Source organism: Polypterus senegalus, chromosome 4, assembly GCF_016835505.1.
Source record: "Polypterus senegalus isolate Bchr_013 chromosome 4, ASM1683550v1, whole genome shotgun sequence".
Taxonomy (NCBI): domain Eukaryota; kingdom Metazoa; phylum Chordata; class Cladistia; order Polypteriformes; family Polypteridae; genus Polypterus; species Polypterus senegalus.
In genome coordinates this window covers 74,030,982-74,049,643 of record NC_053157.1, presented here as the reverse complement: position 1 = coordinate 74,049,643, position 18,662 = coordinate 74,030,982, and the positions used below count along the sequence as shown (strand labels likewise).

The 18,662-nt window shown below is 39.5% G+C and overlaps 1 protein-coding gene across 2 annotated transcripts in view; it reads right to left on the bottom strand.

Moving 5' to 3' along the window:
• Positions 1-9,675: 9,675 nt before the first annotated feature.
• The window catches only part of cracd (capping protein inhibiting regulator of actin dynamics), a 310,383-nt gene continuing 301,396 nt past the window's right edge, over positions 9,676-18,662 (bottom strand). For both annotated transcript variants that reach the window (XM_039750891.1, XM_039750890.1), the window contains one exon: positions 9,676-11,306. In XM_039750891.1, coding sequence (XP_039606825.1) covers positions 11,152-11,306 — 155 coding nt within the window. In that variant the 3' untranslated portion in view covers positions 9,676-11,151. The remainder of the gene's footprint in view (positions 11,307-18,662) is intronic.

Sequence of the window (18,662 nt, the reverse complement as noted above, 5' to 3'; positions counted from 1 at the left end):
ATTAACATTTTTTTTAGTTTGTTACAGAAAAACAAGTTACGTTCAGAGTCCACAGCCACGATCACAACATTATAACAGGCACCTTCCGAGCAACAGCAAGTTCACATTTCTAAATCTGTTTTCTTTTTTATCTAAACAGGTACCAGCAGAAACATTTTCTTCTATGAGGAATCAGCAGAAACACTTTATGTTCAGTAGGAACTCTTTGAGGGCTAATATTTTTTTCCAAAAAACTCAAAAGTTTTCTGAAAAGTGCACAAAGCAATGGTTTCACACATAAAACAGCATAAAATGTCTGTTGCTGCCTGTCGTACCGGTATCAGCGGCTGTGTGGGGGGATGACTCGACGGTCAGCAGGAATGTACGGTGGGCTGGCTGTCTTTGTGAGACAGGTGCACGAGGGTGGCAGTTTCAGTATCGTTTGTACCCCCTGTCATCGTGTCTGTCCTCCCAGGTGAACGTTGCCGTAGGTGCATCAGCTACACGAACGTGTTCAGCACCACGATCAGCTGGGGACCAATCAGCTCATGCCGGTACCTCACTTTCATTTTCGATTTAAATCTTCAGATCACTTGCATCAAAATTGGAGTCTGACAAATCAGAGTCCGATTCTGCGATAATACGAGAAAAAGTCATCCACTGATTATTCTGCCTTGAGCATTCACTTTGGTATCTCTCCACATTCCATTTTGGAAGCTGTTTGCTCTTCGCTACTCACGCACGCAGAGGGAATCAAAGTCAAATCAATAAAGCTAACTTTCCTTCTAGCAAAAGTGTATTGAAAAGCGTGGTAACAAGAAGATCACTGATCTCTATTGATCGCTAGTGAGACTGAGGCTTTCAAAATAACAATAATTATAATAAAAACTGTGTTAACTTGCCCATCCCTGGTATATATACATATTCAGAATCTTAAACAGTTTTTCAATGGAATACAAACTCAGTCTTACAGCTCCTCTTTGCGGGAACAGCTGCCGGCTTGCTGGCAGGCAACGAACATTTAAAAGGCCGAGCAGCAGGCATCCTGAGGCCTTACTCTCCTGTATCTCGTCCCCCAGACTCCCTGTGCTCCCGCCGCTGCTACCGGCCTGCTGGACCCCCATAATGAAGAAACTTTGTGTTCTTTTGAGCAGGACTCAGGGCTGATGTGTCAAGTTTGACGGCTGTTCCTTGTGAGGCCGGATTGCCTCTGTAAGACACTTGTGTTTGTAACTGGAAGAACAGCAATAAAGTTTCCGCTCCTTGGAAAACCTGCTGTAGTCTCCTGTGCAACTTTGTGGCTCAAACTTGACAAGCTATATACAGTTAGGTCCATAAATATTTGGACAGAGACAACTTTTTTCTAATTTTGGTTCTGTACAATACCACAATGAATTTTAAACGAAACAACTCAGATGCAGTTGACGTGCAGACTTTCAGCTTTAATTCAGTGGGTTGAACAAAACGATTGCATAAAAATGTGAGGCAACTAAAGCATTTTTTTAACACAATCCCTTTATTTCAAGGGCTCAAAAGTAATTGGACAAATTAAATAGCTGGAAATAAAATGTTCATTTCTAATACTTTGCTGGCAATGACAGCCTGAAGTCTTGAACTCATGGACATCACCAGATGCTGGGTTTCCTCCTTTTTAATGCTCTGCCAGGCCTTTACTGCAGCGGCTTTCAGTTGCTGTTTGTTTGTGGGCCTTTCTGTCCGAAGTTTTAGTCTTCAACAAGTGAAATGCATGCTCAATTGGGTTAAGATCAGGGGACTGACTTGGCCATTCAAGAATTTTCCACTTCTTTGCTTTAATAAACTCCTGGATTGCTTTGGTTGTGTGTTTTGGGTCATTGTCCATCTGTATCATGAAACGCTGCCCAATCAGTTTGACTGCATTTAGCTGGATTTGAGCAGACAGTATGTCTCTGAACACCTCAGAATTCATTCAGCTGCTTCTGTCCTGTGTCACATCATCAATAAACACTAGTGTCCCAGTGCCACTGGCAGCCATGCACGCCCAAGCCATCACACTGCCTCCACCGTGTTTTACAGATGATGTGGTATGCTTTGGATAATGAGCTGTTCCACGCCTTCTCCATACTTTCTTGCCATCATTCTGGTAGAGGTTGATCTTGGTTTCATCTGACCAAAGAATGTTTTTCCAGAACTGTGCTGGCTTTTTTGGATGTTCTTTAGCAAAGTCCAATCTAGCCTTTCTATTCTTGAGGCTTATGAGTGGCTTGCACCTTGCAGTGCACCCTCTGTATTTACTTCCATGCAGTCTTCTCTTTATGGTTGACTTGGATATCGATACGCCTACCCTCTGGAGAGTGTTGTTCACTTGGTTGGCTGTTGTGAAGGGGTTTCTCTTCACCATGGAAATGATTCTGCGATCATCCACCACTGTTGTCTTCCGTAGATGTCCAGGTCTTTTTGCGTTGCTGAGTTCACCAGTGCTTGTTTTCTTTCTCAGGATCACCAAACTGTAGATTTTGCCACTCGTAATATTATAGCAATTTCTCGAATGGGTTTTTTCTGTTTTCGCAGTTTAAGGATGGCTTCTTTCACCTGCATGGAGAGCTCCTTTGACCAAATGTTGTCTGTTCACAGCAAAATCTTCCACATGCAAGCACCACCCTTCAAATCAACTCCAGGCCTTTTATCTGCTTAACTGATAATGACATAACAACGGACTTGCCCACACCTACCCATGAAATAGCCTTTCAGTCAATTGTCCAATTACTTTTGAGCCCCTAAAATGAAGGGATTGTGTTAAAAAATGCTTTAGTTGCCTCACATTTTTATGTAATCTTTTTGTTCAACCCACTGAATTAAAGCTGAAAGTCTGCACTTCAACTGCATCTGAGTTGTTTCATTTAAAATTCATTGTGGTATTGTAAAGAACAAAATTAGAAAAAAAGTTGTCTGTCTAAATATTTATGGACCTAACTGTAGACTAGCTGTGCTACTCGTCCAAGACACATGGGACTCAAGTCAACATAGACCTCAGCATTATAATGTGCAGTGCACCATCTATTGAAATATATTTTGTAATGCATATATAAATAAAATGCACTGCATTTGTTATTGCAATGGATGGCTCATCAGAAACATAATAAAATGCACTGCATTCCCGCAGATGGTACATGAGAAACATTTGTTGTAATAATGCATTGCATTTGTTATTCCAACAGGTCCATTAGCACTGCTTTTTCTAATTAAATATACCAGACAACACAACCAGATGGACACACAGACGCTTGTCCTATTATTAAGGTCGAGGTTATCATCCCTGCAGTGGGCTGGCGCCCTGCCCGGGGTTTGTTTCCTGCCTTGCGCCCTGTGTTGGCTGGGATTGGCTCCAGCAGACCCCGTGACCCTGTAGTTAGGATATAGCGGGTTGGATGATGGATGGATGGTTAAAACTGCTGAACTAGAATGATCTACCAAGAATTGTAGAGTTGGATAATGGATGGATATTATCATCCATTAATTGTGATGTTTTTTTCAAATAAGGTCAAAAAATTAGTAGTTCATCCTCGTTTGTAAAGTGGCTGTTTTGAGAAATGCATATAAAAGTAGTTTGTATGTCAAGCATGTGCATCACAAAGGTGCTCATTAGTTTCTACAATTCGGCCATTATGAGAAACCCAGCCTCAATTTCATTTAAATTCAACATTTTCTCCAAGTGGTTTATTTAGTCAAAATACATGTGTTTGGGATGCTGTGAGTATACGACTGGATCCCTGACATATTCATTACAGGCGTTTTCCCACCGCAGGAACTTTATTTTCAGCAATCCATGTGTTCCTGTACAATGTAAGCCCTGAGCCACTTTCGTGTGTTCGTTCCCACTGGAGAACAGGAACTGTGACCTTTATGCAAAGAAGAGTGATGCGGTGCGATGAGCGGCACATGCAGGACTTCCCGAGGGATCTCCCCCAACACTTATTGCTTTGATGTGGCGCACTAGCGAGGCGGCTGTGAAGAGCGATGAGGTGCAAAGTGTGGCGTCAGCGGGAGTTCACAAGGGACCCTTCCCTCTTATTTCTTCAAACCAATTGTGACTTCACAGGGGAGACGAATGCGTCGATGTGATGCATAGTGGGGCACCGAATGGAGGCGGCCACCACATCTTCACAGAGAGTATTAGAGAGCTAAGATATCTGTAAGATGGGGCCGGTGCTTGCAGTGAACCAATCAGCACAATTCACCACCTGAGCCCCTCCCACGACACTTCCTGGTTGAACGATAAGTACATACCCTGGAGCTACAAATGGCCCGAGTTTCTACAAAGTTCCTTGAAAGGCTCCTGTGGTGGTGACGTGGTCCGAGTTAAATGAGATTATTACATAGACTTATGTCTGATGCTGTTGGCTGTGCTGGCCCCTATAGAGGCCAATTCTGCCAGGAACTTTTATCTCCGTTCTGCATGAAAACCTAAGATGAAAATGTTTTCTTAGCCATTAGCACAAAAACATGGGGTAAGTAACAGAAAAAAAGAAAATTTTTGAGTGTTTGTTTATAATGTATTTTCTAATAAATTTTACCAAAGGCCAAAACAGACCTTTAAGTTAATAAGTAGTTACCATCCATCAAAATTGGTGAATGTGACTTACAAACATTTCTGCACATCTGGGCACAGTCAATTTGTCTGTTTATTCTTTTTCATGCTTCCTCAAGTTTCATGTTGAACTTGAGCCCCTGCCATATAGCGTGGTCTGAACGCAGATACAGCTGTCCTAGAACATCACCGTTTTGTCTTTCAGATACTCTGGTCTTGCTGTGGCTGGATGATTTGCGCCATTGTCGTATCAGAAGATCACTTCTCAAGTAGCATGTATCTCACAGACTGCAACCAACTTCTTCTCCCATACCTTCATAATTTCCAGCATTCATTGACTTTGCATCCTTACAAGACCTCCTGGCAAAAATTAGGACAACAATCCCCGAGGGGGACGGTACCACCATGTTATACTTATTTGTTCCTCACTTGGGAGGTTGCTGCTGTATGAAGTGTTTCTGATATCTGCAAAGTACAAAGTAGATGACTGCACTCGCTGACTTGTGCTCTTCATGTCAGGTTTCTTCATTTCAGTGTATTCCCTATTTTAAAGGGGTATAATCGAATTCAATAGTTTCTGATCTTTACATATTATTTGTTAGACCCCCAATCAATAACCTTCAAAGGTTACTTAGACACGTGGGCTCTGTCTTGCTCCCAGGGAAGGCAATTTGACTCAAAAGGCATCAAAACCCCAAATAGAGTAAGGCACCATATAAGCTCTGTGTATAATGAACCAGGCAATGGTAGCTTCCACTCTACAATTCTTGGTAGATCATTCTAGTTCAGCAGTTTTAACCATCCATCCATCATCCAACACGCTATATCCTAACTACAGGGTCACGGGGGTCTGCTGGAGCCAATCCCAACCAACACAGGGCACAAGACAGAAAACAAACCCCGGGCAGGGCGCTAGCCCACCGCATGGCACACACACACCAAGCACACACTAGGGACAATTTAGGATCGCCAATGCACCCAACCTGCATGTCTTTGGACTGTGGGAGGAAACCCACACAGACACGGGGAGAACATGCAAACTCCACACAGGGAGGACCTGAGAAGCGAACCCAGGTCTCCTTACTGCGAGGCAGCAGCGCCACCGTGCTGCCCTCGGTTCTTAGCCATTTTCCTAAAACAACCACAACTGGGTAGAAGCGAGTGTGTTAGGTTAGAGTCCCCTAAAACAGTGCTTCGTGAACTGTGGGTCAAAACCTGGGTTGTGAGCTTATCTGTAACTGAGTCGCACTGAGGCGTGAGTTACAAATGAAGTGAACGATAAAGGGTTGGGAACAGTCTGCCGAAAGCCTTGATGGGTCCTTGCTTGCATTGGTGAACTTTGTTCATTGGTGATTCTTCAATTGGGACATCACCTCAACTGGACAATATCAAATGAGGCAGGATGCCAGTTGGCAATTCTTCTCAAATGGGGAATGATGTTTGGGGGAACGGCATGATGATCAGCCACCGTTTGCAGGGATAAAGGGTCAGTCACATAAACATGGGTCATGAGAAAAAAGACTTAAGAACCACTGCGCTAGAACATTAAGGACAAGTAAGAGGCAACAACTCACTTCCTCCATCAGCTCTTTTCAGTTAGCAGCTAGTAAATTTCTCCAATATCACATCTGAATCTTATTTAAAATTTGTTAAAGTTTCTTCTGCTACATGATTCAGTGGTTTGTTCTGGATTCCCATGGCACTGTATGGCTTCATTTTTAAATACACAGGCCCTTAATTTCCACTGGTGTCCTTCAAGAAGTGATCTACTATTTAATAGGGAGAATTCAGTTAGATCCACCTAATGGATAGTTAGGACAATTCTGAAGTCCGGGATTAGGTCCCACACAGCTTTCACTTTAACCAGTTTTCCCCCCCTTAGTAACTATCACCACACCTTCATCATTCCCACAGAATCCGAGTACATTCTCACATACCACGGCCAGTTATTTAAAGTAACACTTCATTTTTCCCCCTTTCTGTTTTTCAAATAGAACATCAAAGTTTTAGATGAAATGATTGAGAAACATCTGAAAATAATAATAAAAAATCTGGTTTGGTTTTCCCTGGTTTAACTTTTTTCAATAATAATAATAGTAATAAATTCTTTGCATTTACAGTATATAGCGCTTTTCTCACTACTCAAAGCGCTCAGCAATTGCAGGTTAAGGGTCTTGCTCAAGGGCCCAACAATAAAGCCACCCGACACCCCTGCCTACCCACCCATTGTAATGCACTTGTCAGATTACAAGTTACACGTATTGTCTGACCCAGGGCTCAGTTTTTAATAATTTCAAACTGGGTGTGCACACACATCCACAAGATGACCAGACTCTTGCTATTCCAAACTAAGACCATTAGACTGCAGATGGCAGTGGTGATGGAGACATTAGATTTACTTCACTGCCACTGAAGCAGCTAGTGATGCTACTCATGGGCATCTGAAAACAAACATACTCGATGACGGAGGAGATATATAAAATAACTTGGGACTCTTCCCGTTTTCATAATGCCTTCACACATAGTATAATGCCTATTCACATTTATGTTAAAATTTTGAATTTATCAAATATTTGTCTTGACATTTTGAACTATTTAAACCATTTTGAACCCCTCACCCAGAAGTGTGTACTTTTACCAGCACTTCCTAATGGTGTTCATCTTTCTTACTTCAATACCCATAACACCCGGAGACCCTGTGTTTCTAACACAGCATAAGGACGGTAAGCTTCCTGTCACTGAATCTCCTGTCAAACGCACTCTAACAATTGTCAGTGTCAAGACTTGTCCTCAAGGTCTGATGTTGTGGAAAAATTGTTGCCCACATTTTGCAGGAACCAAGCGTGCTGGACCTGTGGAAGTAAATTCTTTAAAAATACTTTGTGTCCCTCATTTATCCAAGAGGTTCTGCTGTCTATACAATCACTGCAAAGAAAGCAAATAAGACATTAAATTATTATCCCAAACTACTATTGGAGTTTATAATGGAGACGTTGATTTCTAAGAAATTGATTTTATGGATTTACCCATTAAGTTATTTCAGCCTTTCGCCAAGTCTATGAGCCAGTGTCCTCCACGCCTTTCTGTATGGAGGGGCAACACTTAGTAGCTGCAAACTCACTTATTTTTAATGGTATTTATCCAGCATTTGTTGTCCTGGTCTCCTTGTTCCACTGAATCTTCCAAGCATAATTTCTTTCTGTAAACCACTGAGGACCAAAGTACGTCAGTCTTAGCTTGGTGATCTTTCCTTCCAGAGTGATATCTGCCTTGATGTGACTCAGAATTTCCCTGTTTGTAACTTTTGCTGTCCACAGTATGCAAGGCAGCTTTATTTAGCACCATAGTTTAAAAAAAATCGATCTTTTTTTTGTCCATGTCCAACTTTCACAGCTATTCATTGTGATGAAGAAAACTATGATGTGGGCAAGTCTGCATTTAGAAGTGAGAATGATGTCTTTGCTTTTCCAGATGTTGTTCATGCTCATCTATGTACTTCAACCCTGGGCTATGTGTTGTTTTACCTCGGGTCAGATTTGCCACATCAGTCGATTTTGGAAATAAACTGTTAAAACACATTCAATTTCTTCATCATCGATCCTTATTTTACTGCCTTATCTGCCATTGTCATGATTTTCATGTTTATATTATTCAGTTGCATCTCATTTCTAACTTGCTTGATCAGCCATTCAAGATCATTTTCTGACAGCAAGGTAGTATCATCTGCGTATCGCAGATTGCTGATGTTAATCAAGCCCACTGATTTTACGCCAATTTTCGACTGATCAAGGTTCAGTTCTCTCACAAGCTAAAATGAAATGGAGAGACAATACAGCCATGCTGCATCCTTTCCTGACGATGAACCATTTGGTATCCCCCTGCTGTGTTCTTATGATTGGTTGCTTCTTGGTTATCATACAATGACCAAATCAGTCGAATCACATGTGCTAGAACACCTAACTCTTCCAGAGCCATCCACAGCTTATCATGCGTGACAAAGTCAAAAGCTTTTGTGTAATCGATAAAGCACATTTTTGAATTACCGTCAATATTTATTCCTGTCTGTAAAAGAAAGGGATGCTCAAGGCTGTTCAAATTACCACACACAAGTTAAGATGTTACAAAAGATCATCCAGCTGTAGTGGTGCTTGAGACCTCAACTCCCAGCAGTCCCTGCAATGGCTCTGATTGGTAATCTGCTGAGGGTGCAGGGGCTGTTGCGTAAAAGGAGGCTGGCGCGACTTTTAAAGGGGGGCTAGTGTTACCAAAAAGGGAGGAAGTCTTTTGTGTTTCGTGTGTGGAGTGTATTCTTGTTTTGTCCTTGATCGTCTCCTGTTTTGAGTGTATGGACTGTCTGGTGTCTTCCTGCTGCATGTGGACCGTCTTGGAGGATTTGTTGTCATCTTGTGAAGAAAGGACCACTCCTCATCCCATTCACATGCCATTATCCCATCAGGAAATACCGGTAGGACTGACCTTTACATTCATATACAGCGTGCTGATCACTGGAATTTATCTACTATCAGTTCGTTTCATTAGTTGCTGTTTGAATGAACTTCATAGTGTGTGATTTTTGTTAGTGGTTTGTTATTGTTGAACTTTAGTTTATTGTACATCGCCGTAAGAGTGAAGTGGGGTGTGATCGTTGTTTTAACTTTATTATTGTTTAATACATTCTTTAATTGCTGTTTTATTAACGGTCGCTTTTTAATCTCTAATTGTGAGTGTGTGCGGGTCGGGCCAAGGCTGGGTGCACCCCTGGAATCTGCACTAAAAAAATAAATCACCGTCTCTTAAACGGTGTGAATCTTAGCAGCTCCGGACCACTACACAGCCGTGTCTGGGCAAATTTATAGATGCAGAATTGCCTGATGTCCAAGTGGGCTTCAGGAAAGGTTGAGGCACTCATATAGTATCTCATACTTTCATTGGATTATGGATTGACCCGGAATTTCAAAAAGGATGGCCAAGTGTGCTTTATCAATTAATCAAAAGCATTTGACTTTTGCCACCCACTACAAGTCTGCATTCTAAAACTCACATTAACCTTGGTCTGTATTTTTTCAGGACTCCAAAAATGAAAATGTCGTCTGAATAAAACGAAAAGAGCGTACACCAAAGACTCGGGATAAAGGAATGCAAGAAACTATTGCATTTAATGTTGCTGGGGTGTATTGCGAGACATCCGTATCACCAGAAACAATTGTAATCAATACTGATTTAGGATGAAACAAAACAAAGAATTAGAAAAGTAGTGAATGTTATCTAACACTAGGATCACAGTACACAGTCACGTAAAACTTTAAAAAACAATGAGGTGATAAAGAACAGTTGCACTTTGGAACAATTAAAAAAATAAATAAGTTGCATTTAAACACCATAAAATCATTTTTATACACACATCTATGATTTTACAGAACACAGTTCTTCTGCTAAACACGGAATATGCTAATGCTTGGAGGAGGCTGCTGTTTGCTTATAAAAATCTTGTCATTTGGGTTCAATGCAAGGGAGAATAAGAAGACATTATTTGTTGTGAGGAGGAAATTTTGACTATTTAGCTAATAGTTGTTGTTGTTGGAATGAGAGGTGTAACACTGTGCAAGATTAACTTACTGTCAAGTGGATTATTAACGGCAGCACAATAATACTTGTGTTTTTAGTGCAAATTCGTTAGTGCTATACGTTTGCAAAAACAAACGTTTAGGCGCGATAAGCTAATTTTGCTATATCAAGGTGCAAACCGTCTGAAATTTACAAATATAAAAATATGGTATGAGTGCTGAGGGAGCAACTCATTTACAAATTGAGACTGTGAACATCACAGGAGAGATGCAAAGATGTGATTTATGGCTGCATTTTTCAGGTGATGATAATATTATGCAATTGATCTTTCATCTGTAAATTAGAAAATACTTAACAGTTTTTTGTTGTAAAAAGTAGAAAAAAATTATTTTAATTACCTTTATCGTCTGAGCAACTCAAGTGCTTTGTATAATGGTTAAAGCAAATCGATGCCATAATGCTGTCTGGGCAAAAGATTTCTGTACTTAGTGAAGAGTGCTGTCGGTTGATTATAAAGAGGGATACCCTGAACATGATAGGCAGACTTCTGCAATACAATACTAGCCCTTAGACATTGTTACCATCTCAAAAAATAAATTAAAATAACATAAAAACATCAATAGGACATGATTAGCACATACAGAAACAGACACCTTCCAAGCTGTACTGTTTTGAAGATTTTGGACTTTTGACGTCTCAAAGCTGTTCTTCGTTTTTTTACCTCTTGTTAATTTCTGCAGATTTTCAAAGATTTGTACCTACTGTTTGGCCCAGTCGACCTGTTTGGCTAAAAATGGCAGCTGGTAATTATACAAACATAACATCCATGATTTGCACTTCCCCTTCAGTGTACTGAATAAACACATCCTATTATGACCCCTGAAGCTTAACAGACAATTTCATTTGAAATAGAGACCCATTGCTGATTGTGACACATGATTTAAAATAAACAGGAAAAAAAATGATAAAATCAAAAATCGGAGAAGTAAAAAACGACCAGAAAAGCACTGGGTGGGGCAGGCTTGGGTTGAGGCTTGTCGCTATTTAATAATCTGAGGGCAATCACTCCAGGCCTTGGCTTTCCGTTTGGCAAGGGCCAGCCAAGCAGGTTCGGTTGCAACTTGTGCTGATTCTGAAGGAGGAAACCTCTTGGGGACTTCTTTGGGTGACGGAGCAGATGAGTCAGCAATTTCGACTGTTAGGAGAAAAAGAACAAGTGTTAACTATGCAGCTAAGTCAGAGAAAACGTAAAGATGTCTCGTTCTCAGCATTATCTGTTCCTTTGTAATAACTGTCAACTAGAGATGAAAAGACCTGACCTGCTAGATGTGTCACTGAGAGGCCTGCATAGCTGGTGCTGGAGTACTGTTTCACATGAAGTGCGTACAATTGGCTTTTGAGATTGGAGGAAGACGAGAGCATCTTGAATCAACCGAGTTGGTGAGGAAAAGCAGTACATGTTACAAGTCTACCTTGAATCCTTAGGAAACCTGCAACTACTTGGAGCCTTACAGGATCTTCCACAGGGTCCATAAATATGGATGGGTCTTCCACTAGTTGTCCCTGTGGTTAGCATAATGTGATGCACACTGTCTATGTTACTTAAAATACAAAGAATCATGAAGACTCTCTTTAGTCCAAAACATGCAGAACATTGGTGAACACAGATTAACTGATTTAACGTTCTATTGGTCCATGTTTCAGCAAGAAGACAAATTCACACCCAGATGTTTGCCTGTTCTCTCCTACTTTTAGCAACAATTTAGCAAGGCTAGTTCACTTGCAAATAAAAGCATGTGTGCTACATTACGTCAACATTTGGACTGTTACATCTCAGCCAGGGTTCCTAGTCTTGTTTTATATCCTTTTGTTCTTTGACGAGGCAGTTATGTTAATGTTACTTTTGTTAATTATCTGCTGTATTTTTCTTTGCCTGTGTTATGTTCCATGTGTTTTGTGCACTGTTCCCCGCCAATCACAATCAGGAACTGCCCTCTGCCCTATAAATCCAGGGTCTCCCACAGTTCCTGGTGGTTCATTGTGAATGCGCTCTGGAGTTGGTGAGTTTATGTGTCTTTCGCTGTGCTTTGTGTTTTTGATCTTACTACTGAATCTATTGCTTAATATGGATTGCCTTCATGTTACAGAGAATTTAATTTTGAGTTTGTGCTCCATGTAGTTTCATTTCTGTATCTAGATGGTGTTTTTGACAGATGTTCCCCCCTTCTAGTGGACATTTTTGGATGTGCTTTTGGGACTTGGGTCAAAGAGATCACTCCATGGGTTTATCTGCTCAGTACCTTACCTGCTTTATCCAATTCATACTGACAGGTGCCTAGCCTGGCAATAATGGGAACAAGGCAGGAACTTGTCCTGGACACCATCTGTCATAGGGCCCACCCATGCACAACCACCCCCACCCCCAACTCCCCCAAGTGCACAGCCAATTAACATAGCCGAAGGACTGAAACCACATACTGATTCAAATACAGACCATGACAGGGTTTGCAATTGAAAGCCAGGATGCTGGATTATTGAGGCCGCAGCTCCAACCACTGTGCCACCATGAAAGTTCACCCAATACTGTGAATTCTGTGTGAAATACAGGGGGTTCCAGAAGTCTGGGATCTCACCCAAATAGCAAAAATTGTGGGAGTCCCTGAAATGTTATAATGTTATAAATTAATTCATGTCAGTTCTTGCATTTAAGAGAGGGAAATGTAGCAGCCAGCAGAATGCTCTACACAGGAAGACTGTATGGGAAGGCAGCAGTCTGTGAGTCCTTCAAAGGCTGGGTGAGGCTGGACGCTTGAGTGGTACAGTGGAAGAGATGAATCAGGATACAAAGATGTAGTCAATGAATGAAGTGAAGGTCAAAACCAGGAAGTAATTTCTAACATGCATCAAAGCCAAATCACTAAACCACTGTCAAAATCATAAAAAAGGGTATGATACTTATAAACCAGAGATTCTTTAGAAGGCATAACCATAGGAAAGGGTTTGAGATGAATCCACAATCATGGACAGAGAGGCTAGAGAGACGTGCTAGTGGCGTTACGTGATGTAACTTCCTGTAGTTTGGTCAGGGTGAGCCCTAACGACCGCTATGGAAAATAGCTTAAGGAATTCCAAAACTTAGTCCCAAAATAAAACAAGAAATCTAAACACAAGTTACTTAGTACTATTAGAATCTCCATAACTCAAAACTAAGATAAAAAATGAGTACAGAATAAGGAAAAATATATTTAACCCAAAAAAATGAAAGAAGCAAAATTCAACCTAATAAGTGGCAGCAGCAACACTCTGTCAGATGGGAATGGGGAGCACACAGCTTGATGGACCTGAGAGGATTCAATATGAGGCACAGGGCAGAAACTTTTTGAGGAAATGTTACATGTTGGAGGCTCACACAGTCATTGACGATACTGAAGAGTGAGACGCAGCTAGCCCTAAAATGATTGAGATTACTGATACCGACATACTGACAGTGCCACGTTGCAGGAGAATAGGGCGAGGCTGTCCATGTCCTAGTCCTAGTTTGCATTTGTTGTTTTGCTGGCATTTCCCACAGCTTATAAGAACAAGAAAGTGAAATAATCAGTCTTACTAGGCAGTGTATGGCGTTGCTGTTCAATACATGTTATTCAGTGTGTGTCTCAGTTCTTTCATGTCAGTGCTCACTATAATATTCTCAAACTTGAATTCAAAAATATATCAATCTATTATATAAAAAAATCTTGGGTCGAGACGTGATCATCTCAGAGAGACACTTTGACATCACGCGAGACTAGACATTCCAACCTTGTGAAGCAAGACCCATGAGACGGTGACTATTACACGTCACGCCCTACTTACAAACAATTTAAAACAAGTTCACGGAGATCTAACCTCACAGTTGTTGGAATGCTTTTGGCAGACACACTTCATGTGCTCCCAGCTCTTAAAAATGTTATACATTCAAGATGGCACGTGAATGACTAAGCAAAGAAGAAAGAGCAGCGCATCAAAAAGAGACATGAAAGCATTGGAGAGAAAAGGTGGCTGCTTTTTCTAAGATTTTAAGACTTTTTTTTGAATGCTAATTGATGAAATGCGCCCACACTTTTATTTTACGAGTAATGTATGATAGACTTATTTTTAACTTTTTAACAGTTAGCTTTTTAACTTAATGTAAGAGTGGTTTTTAAAAAGTATTTTTTTATATATATATTATTTTCAACTTTTTAGTCTTGTGTTTGTTCTAGTATAATTTTTGTAATCAATATTTTAACACTCTCTTTAATATTTCTATCCGTTACTAGCGTCATCTATTGGTGAAATCTTTAACTATTCTTCATATGAAAATTTTATTTCTTAACATGGATTAATTGATAAATTAGTGAAACTGATTGTTGATTCATGTATTGTCATCGGAAGTGAGTAAGTGTGCAACATTTCAAGTCATTTGGACAATAGGAAGTGGGTTAAATATCAATTACAAGATTTGTACCAGACAACAAACAGGTGAAGTTAAAAGAAGTGTGGTAATAATAATAATACTAACAAGTACTGATGTACCCTTAAAAAGATAAACTCCTGCATCGTATGCTGTTAACTAACTAGATCTGCAGCACTGCTCTTTGACAGAATTGATTATTGATATGTAATTGTCTTAGTCCGCATCATGAAATAGCCATTTTAGTGTTGCACACACAGTTTCTATGTCCAGTGAGAAGTCGCTGTCCAGCATGAAGCTGTTCAGAAGTACACGGTGGCATTGCTTTTGTGTGCAGGTATTGTGCCAGTGTATGATCCAAGTCATCTACTTTACTGAAAGTATTCTCCGTAGCTAATGTGTAGTATATTTTACAGTACCAGAGTATGATTTCAGTGTTTAGCCATCACTGGCGCACAAATGAAGTGGTGACGAAGAAGTGTTGGTAAGGCTGGCAGGTGGCATGTAACCTGTGGTCTTTCAGAGGATCCCAATGCCCCAGTGTAGAGACAGTGACACTGTAGTGAAAAAATGGTGCTGTCCTTTAAATAAGACATAAAACCAAGGTCCTGACTCGTGTCTCTGGTGATAAAAGATCCTGGAGCATCTTTCATAAGGAGTAGGGTGTACCTTGATGCCCTGGTTAAATTATCCATCTCTGCCTTGTCCATTCTGGTCTGCTAATCATCCTTGTCTCTACTTGGCTATCTCTGTCATCCCCTGACCACCTAATAGCTAATGTGTTAGCGTACTGGTGTAATAAGTATTGCTGTCATTAAGGTGGATGCTAAATATTGGTGGTGGTTGAAGCAGTTCCCTGCTGTCTATGTAAAGAACACTGAGTCGCTATGGAAGCACTATATAAATGCAATTATTGTTATTAATGGGATCCTGTGATTAGCATCCGGTTATTTCGTACACTCATTGTAACTATTTACATAGTGGAATATAGCACAATGTATGTTCACAGTGCTTTTACTCTGATTCACTACCAGTCCAGGATGTTCTGCAGTGAAGAATCCTCACGTTTATCTCATATCTGTGTAGGTGTACATTAGGGCTGTCAAATTAGCCAAAAAATGAAGGTTTGAATATTCATATTAACAACAAGTAAATATGCAAATGTATTTGAATGGAGGTGAAAAATACTAGGTGCCACATGTATGTTTATATTTACATGCATTTTTTTATATTTTATTACTACTTTTGATATTTTTACATTTTTTGCTTCCATATATCTGCAAAGCATGAAGTGCTTGGGGCTCATGTACAAAGACTGCCTTGATACCTTAATGACACCCAGATAAAAATCCCTCTTTACCTGCACTCATTATTTTAAAACCCACCTAATTTAGCTGTGCAGCTTTTCGGTCCTTGAGGACTAAAAACATAAGGTCACTGTCTGGCACTAAGACACTTTTGGTTTATTTCACAAATGAAGTAACTGAATGAATTCAATCTTGTGTTTTATTGTCTTTAGGTACAGTATTTCCTCATTATTATAATGATTTATTTTGTATACATTTATTCACAGTAACAAGAAGTCTGTAAAAATGAGTTTACATGAATATACTAAGTTAAACAATTCACAGAAGAATTTTGAAACAAATCTTAATATCTGGAAGATATTGTAGATACATGTAGATACAGAGACATAAATGCAGCAGAAGATGTTAGTTAAGGAAGGCGGCCATGTAATGACAGGCAGGATTAAACTAACTCCTCCTCACCACCACCATTTTTACAGATGCAGTAAAATATAACACAGAAACCATCATATTCTTCCTTATGCCTTTGTTTTAGGCGTTATGTTTTAAGCCAGGAACTACCTAAAGACACTGCGTTATGACTGAGGTTGCTAAATTTGCATTGCTGATGTTGTAGATGTTCTTTACAATGGTGATTTTAAAGTAATTTTAATAATATAAGTAAGTCAGAAATATTGCAGTTATCTTCCTTTATCAGTAAGCTTTTGTTTGGTACAATGGAGGATTAAGAGTGAATTAGAACATGACCTGGAGCAAAACGATATATTTTTTTAAATCAGTTCTTAGTATAACTATTGATCGCAACACAGAGCAGAGAGGTACAAAAATAAATCTCAAACTGCATTGTGAAGGGGTGTGTGTAAGTAACAGAAGACTGTCCATTCTATGACGATACAAGCTAACCATTCAAAATTACAAAAAACACTGAAGTACTGTAAAATATAGCAGTACTGCATAGCATGCCTGGAGTAGCACAATACCAAAATGATCAACTAACAGTCACCGAATTAAAATAACACGGTAACAAGAGGAATTTAAGAACAAAATATTCTTCTTGAAGGTGAAAAACAAAGGGGATATTTTGTTTTTATGATGTTTTAAGGAGTGCTGGAGTCATATGAAGAAGGCAACCTTTTAAAACGCCAATGTCAAAGTTAATACATTTAATATATAACTGTAAATAAAGGCCATGCACTGCTGGTATGTAATAATTATTTATCCTTTTATTCATCTTCTTATAACATGTGTATTTGCTAACTCCAACTAGGCCACCTGCTCCACAGCCTTAAATTTAACCAGTTAATTCAAACTTATACCTAATATGAGAATATTTCTCTCTGTATGTACTATATATTTTTCAGCTTTTTAATTTTACATCTGTTTGGGTTTTAAGCTCAGTGGCCATAATCTATATACTGTATATAAAAGCCAAATACCACTGACTCACTCGTCACAAAATCTCCCGAACCATGAGGACTTGAAATTTAGAATGTAGGTTACCCTTAGCCCCACATAGATGCCTCGCTAAGAAACGGTTTTAAACATTTTGTGGTCCAAGCACAAAATTTTTTATAGTTTTTAGACCCGTTTGCATATCTGTCCGCTTTTCACAAGAGAACTACTTAACGGATTTAGATCGGGTTTTTTCCATAATTTGCTTCAACATTCCAGTTGATTTTGCGACTTTCTCATTGCGCTAAGAATCATAGTTTGCTTGCAGGAGTGATATATTCACAGTAATCTGAGACATAGGTTGCAGGCCAAGGGAAGGGGAGAAGAGTGACGTCAGGAGTAGAGAGCTGGGCGGGTCCTCCTCAATATCCTGTTTCACTAATACGCGGGTGAAGCTGCGGGCGATGGCTAGTATAATATAATATGAGATCATGCCAGCGGCAGTTTAATCTCATTATACTCCTGACAGTTTCCATTGAGGTACTGTGCTAGTGTCCTTATAAAGTATTCAAAAGTGCACTTACTTTTGGGACCAGAGCATAGTTTATTATTTAAAAAAAAAAATCTAAACTAATAATTTTTAACTGGTAAATTGTATGGATAATAATAAAGCTTATTTCAAACACAGTGAGACATTGAGTGTGCTTACATACACAACAGGATAAGGAGAGTAACAAGGTTAACGCAGAAACCTGGTGTAGTAAAAACATTTATGTGTGCGAGTCCATCTAAGGAGTTCTTCTTTGTTACTTTAATGTCATTAAACTGCACAAAAAAAGAGATAAACATCCTCACTGGTCACTGTGAATCCAAAAACAAGGATGGAACCTTTTAAAAGTAAATTAATTATGTTACTCATTATTTACAAAAGTAACTAAATATGCTGTATAGTTACTCAATACAAAATGTAATGCATAAGCAGTGTTACTTTTTCTTCTTTTGTATGAAAAACTACATATTTGGCAGTACAACATTTGTTATTAAATCCTAAGCACCTTGTATGAACCTTCATGAAACTGGTATGTGTGCATCTTGCCTTACACTCGGTGCTGATGGGATAACAACAATGCAGGTATTTTTACTTTGATAAAAATATCGCCGTGGTTTATACTAAAATAAAAATCTATGTAACATAAAAGTAATTAGATTTAGCATAAATTAGACATTAAGCAAATAATATATATGTCATTGAAAAAGTTAAATAAAAGACATTAGTCATATTGCATTTCTAGTTAAGCTTGAAGCAAAATTACCAATATTGGGAAACTTGGAAGGATAGAACAGAAAGAGAATGACGCACAGAAACTATCGAGGACAAAAGAAGGGGGAATAAGAACACCTGTTGTTTGAAGGCTAG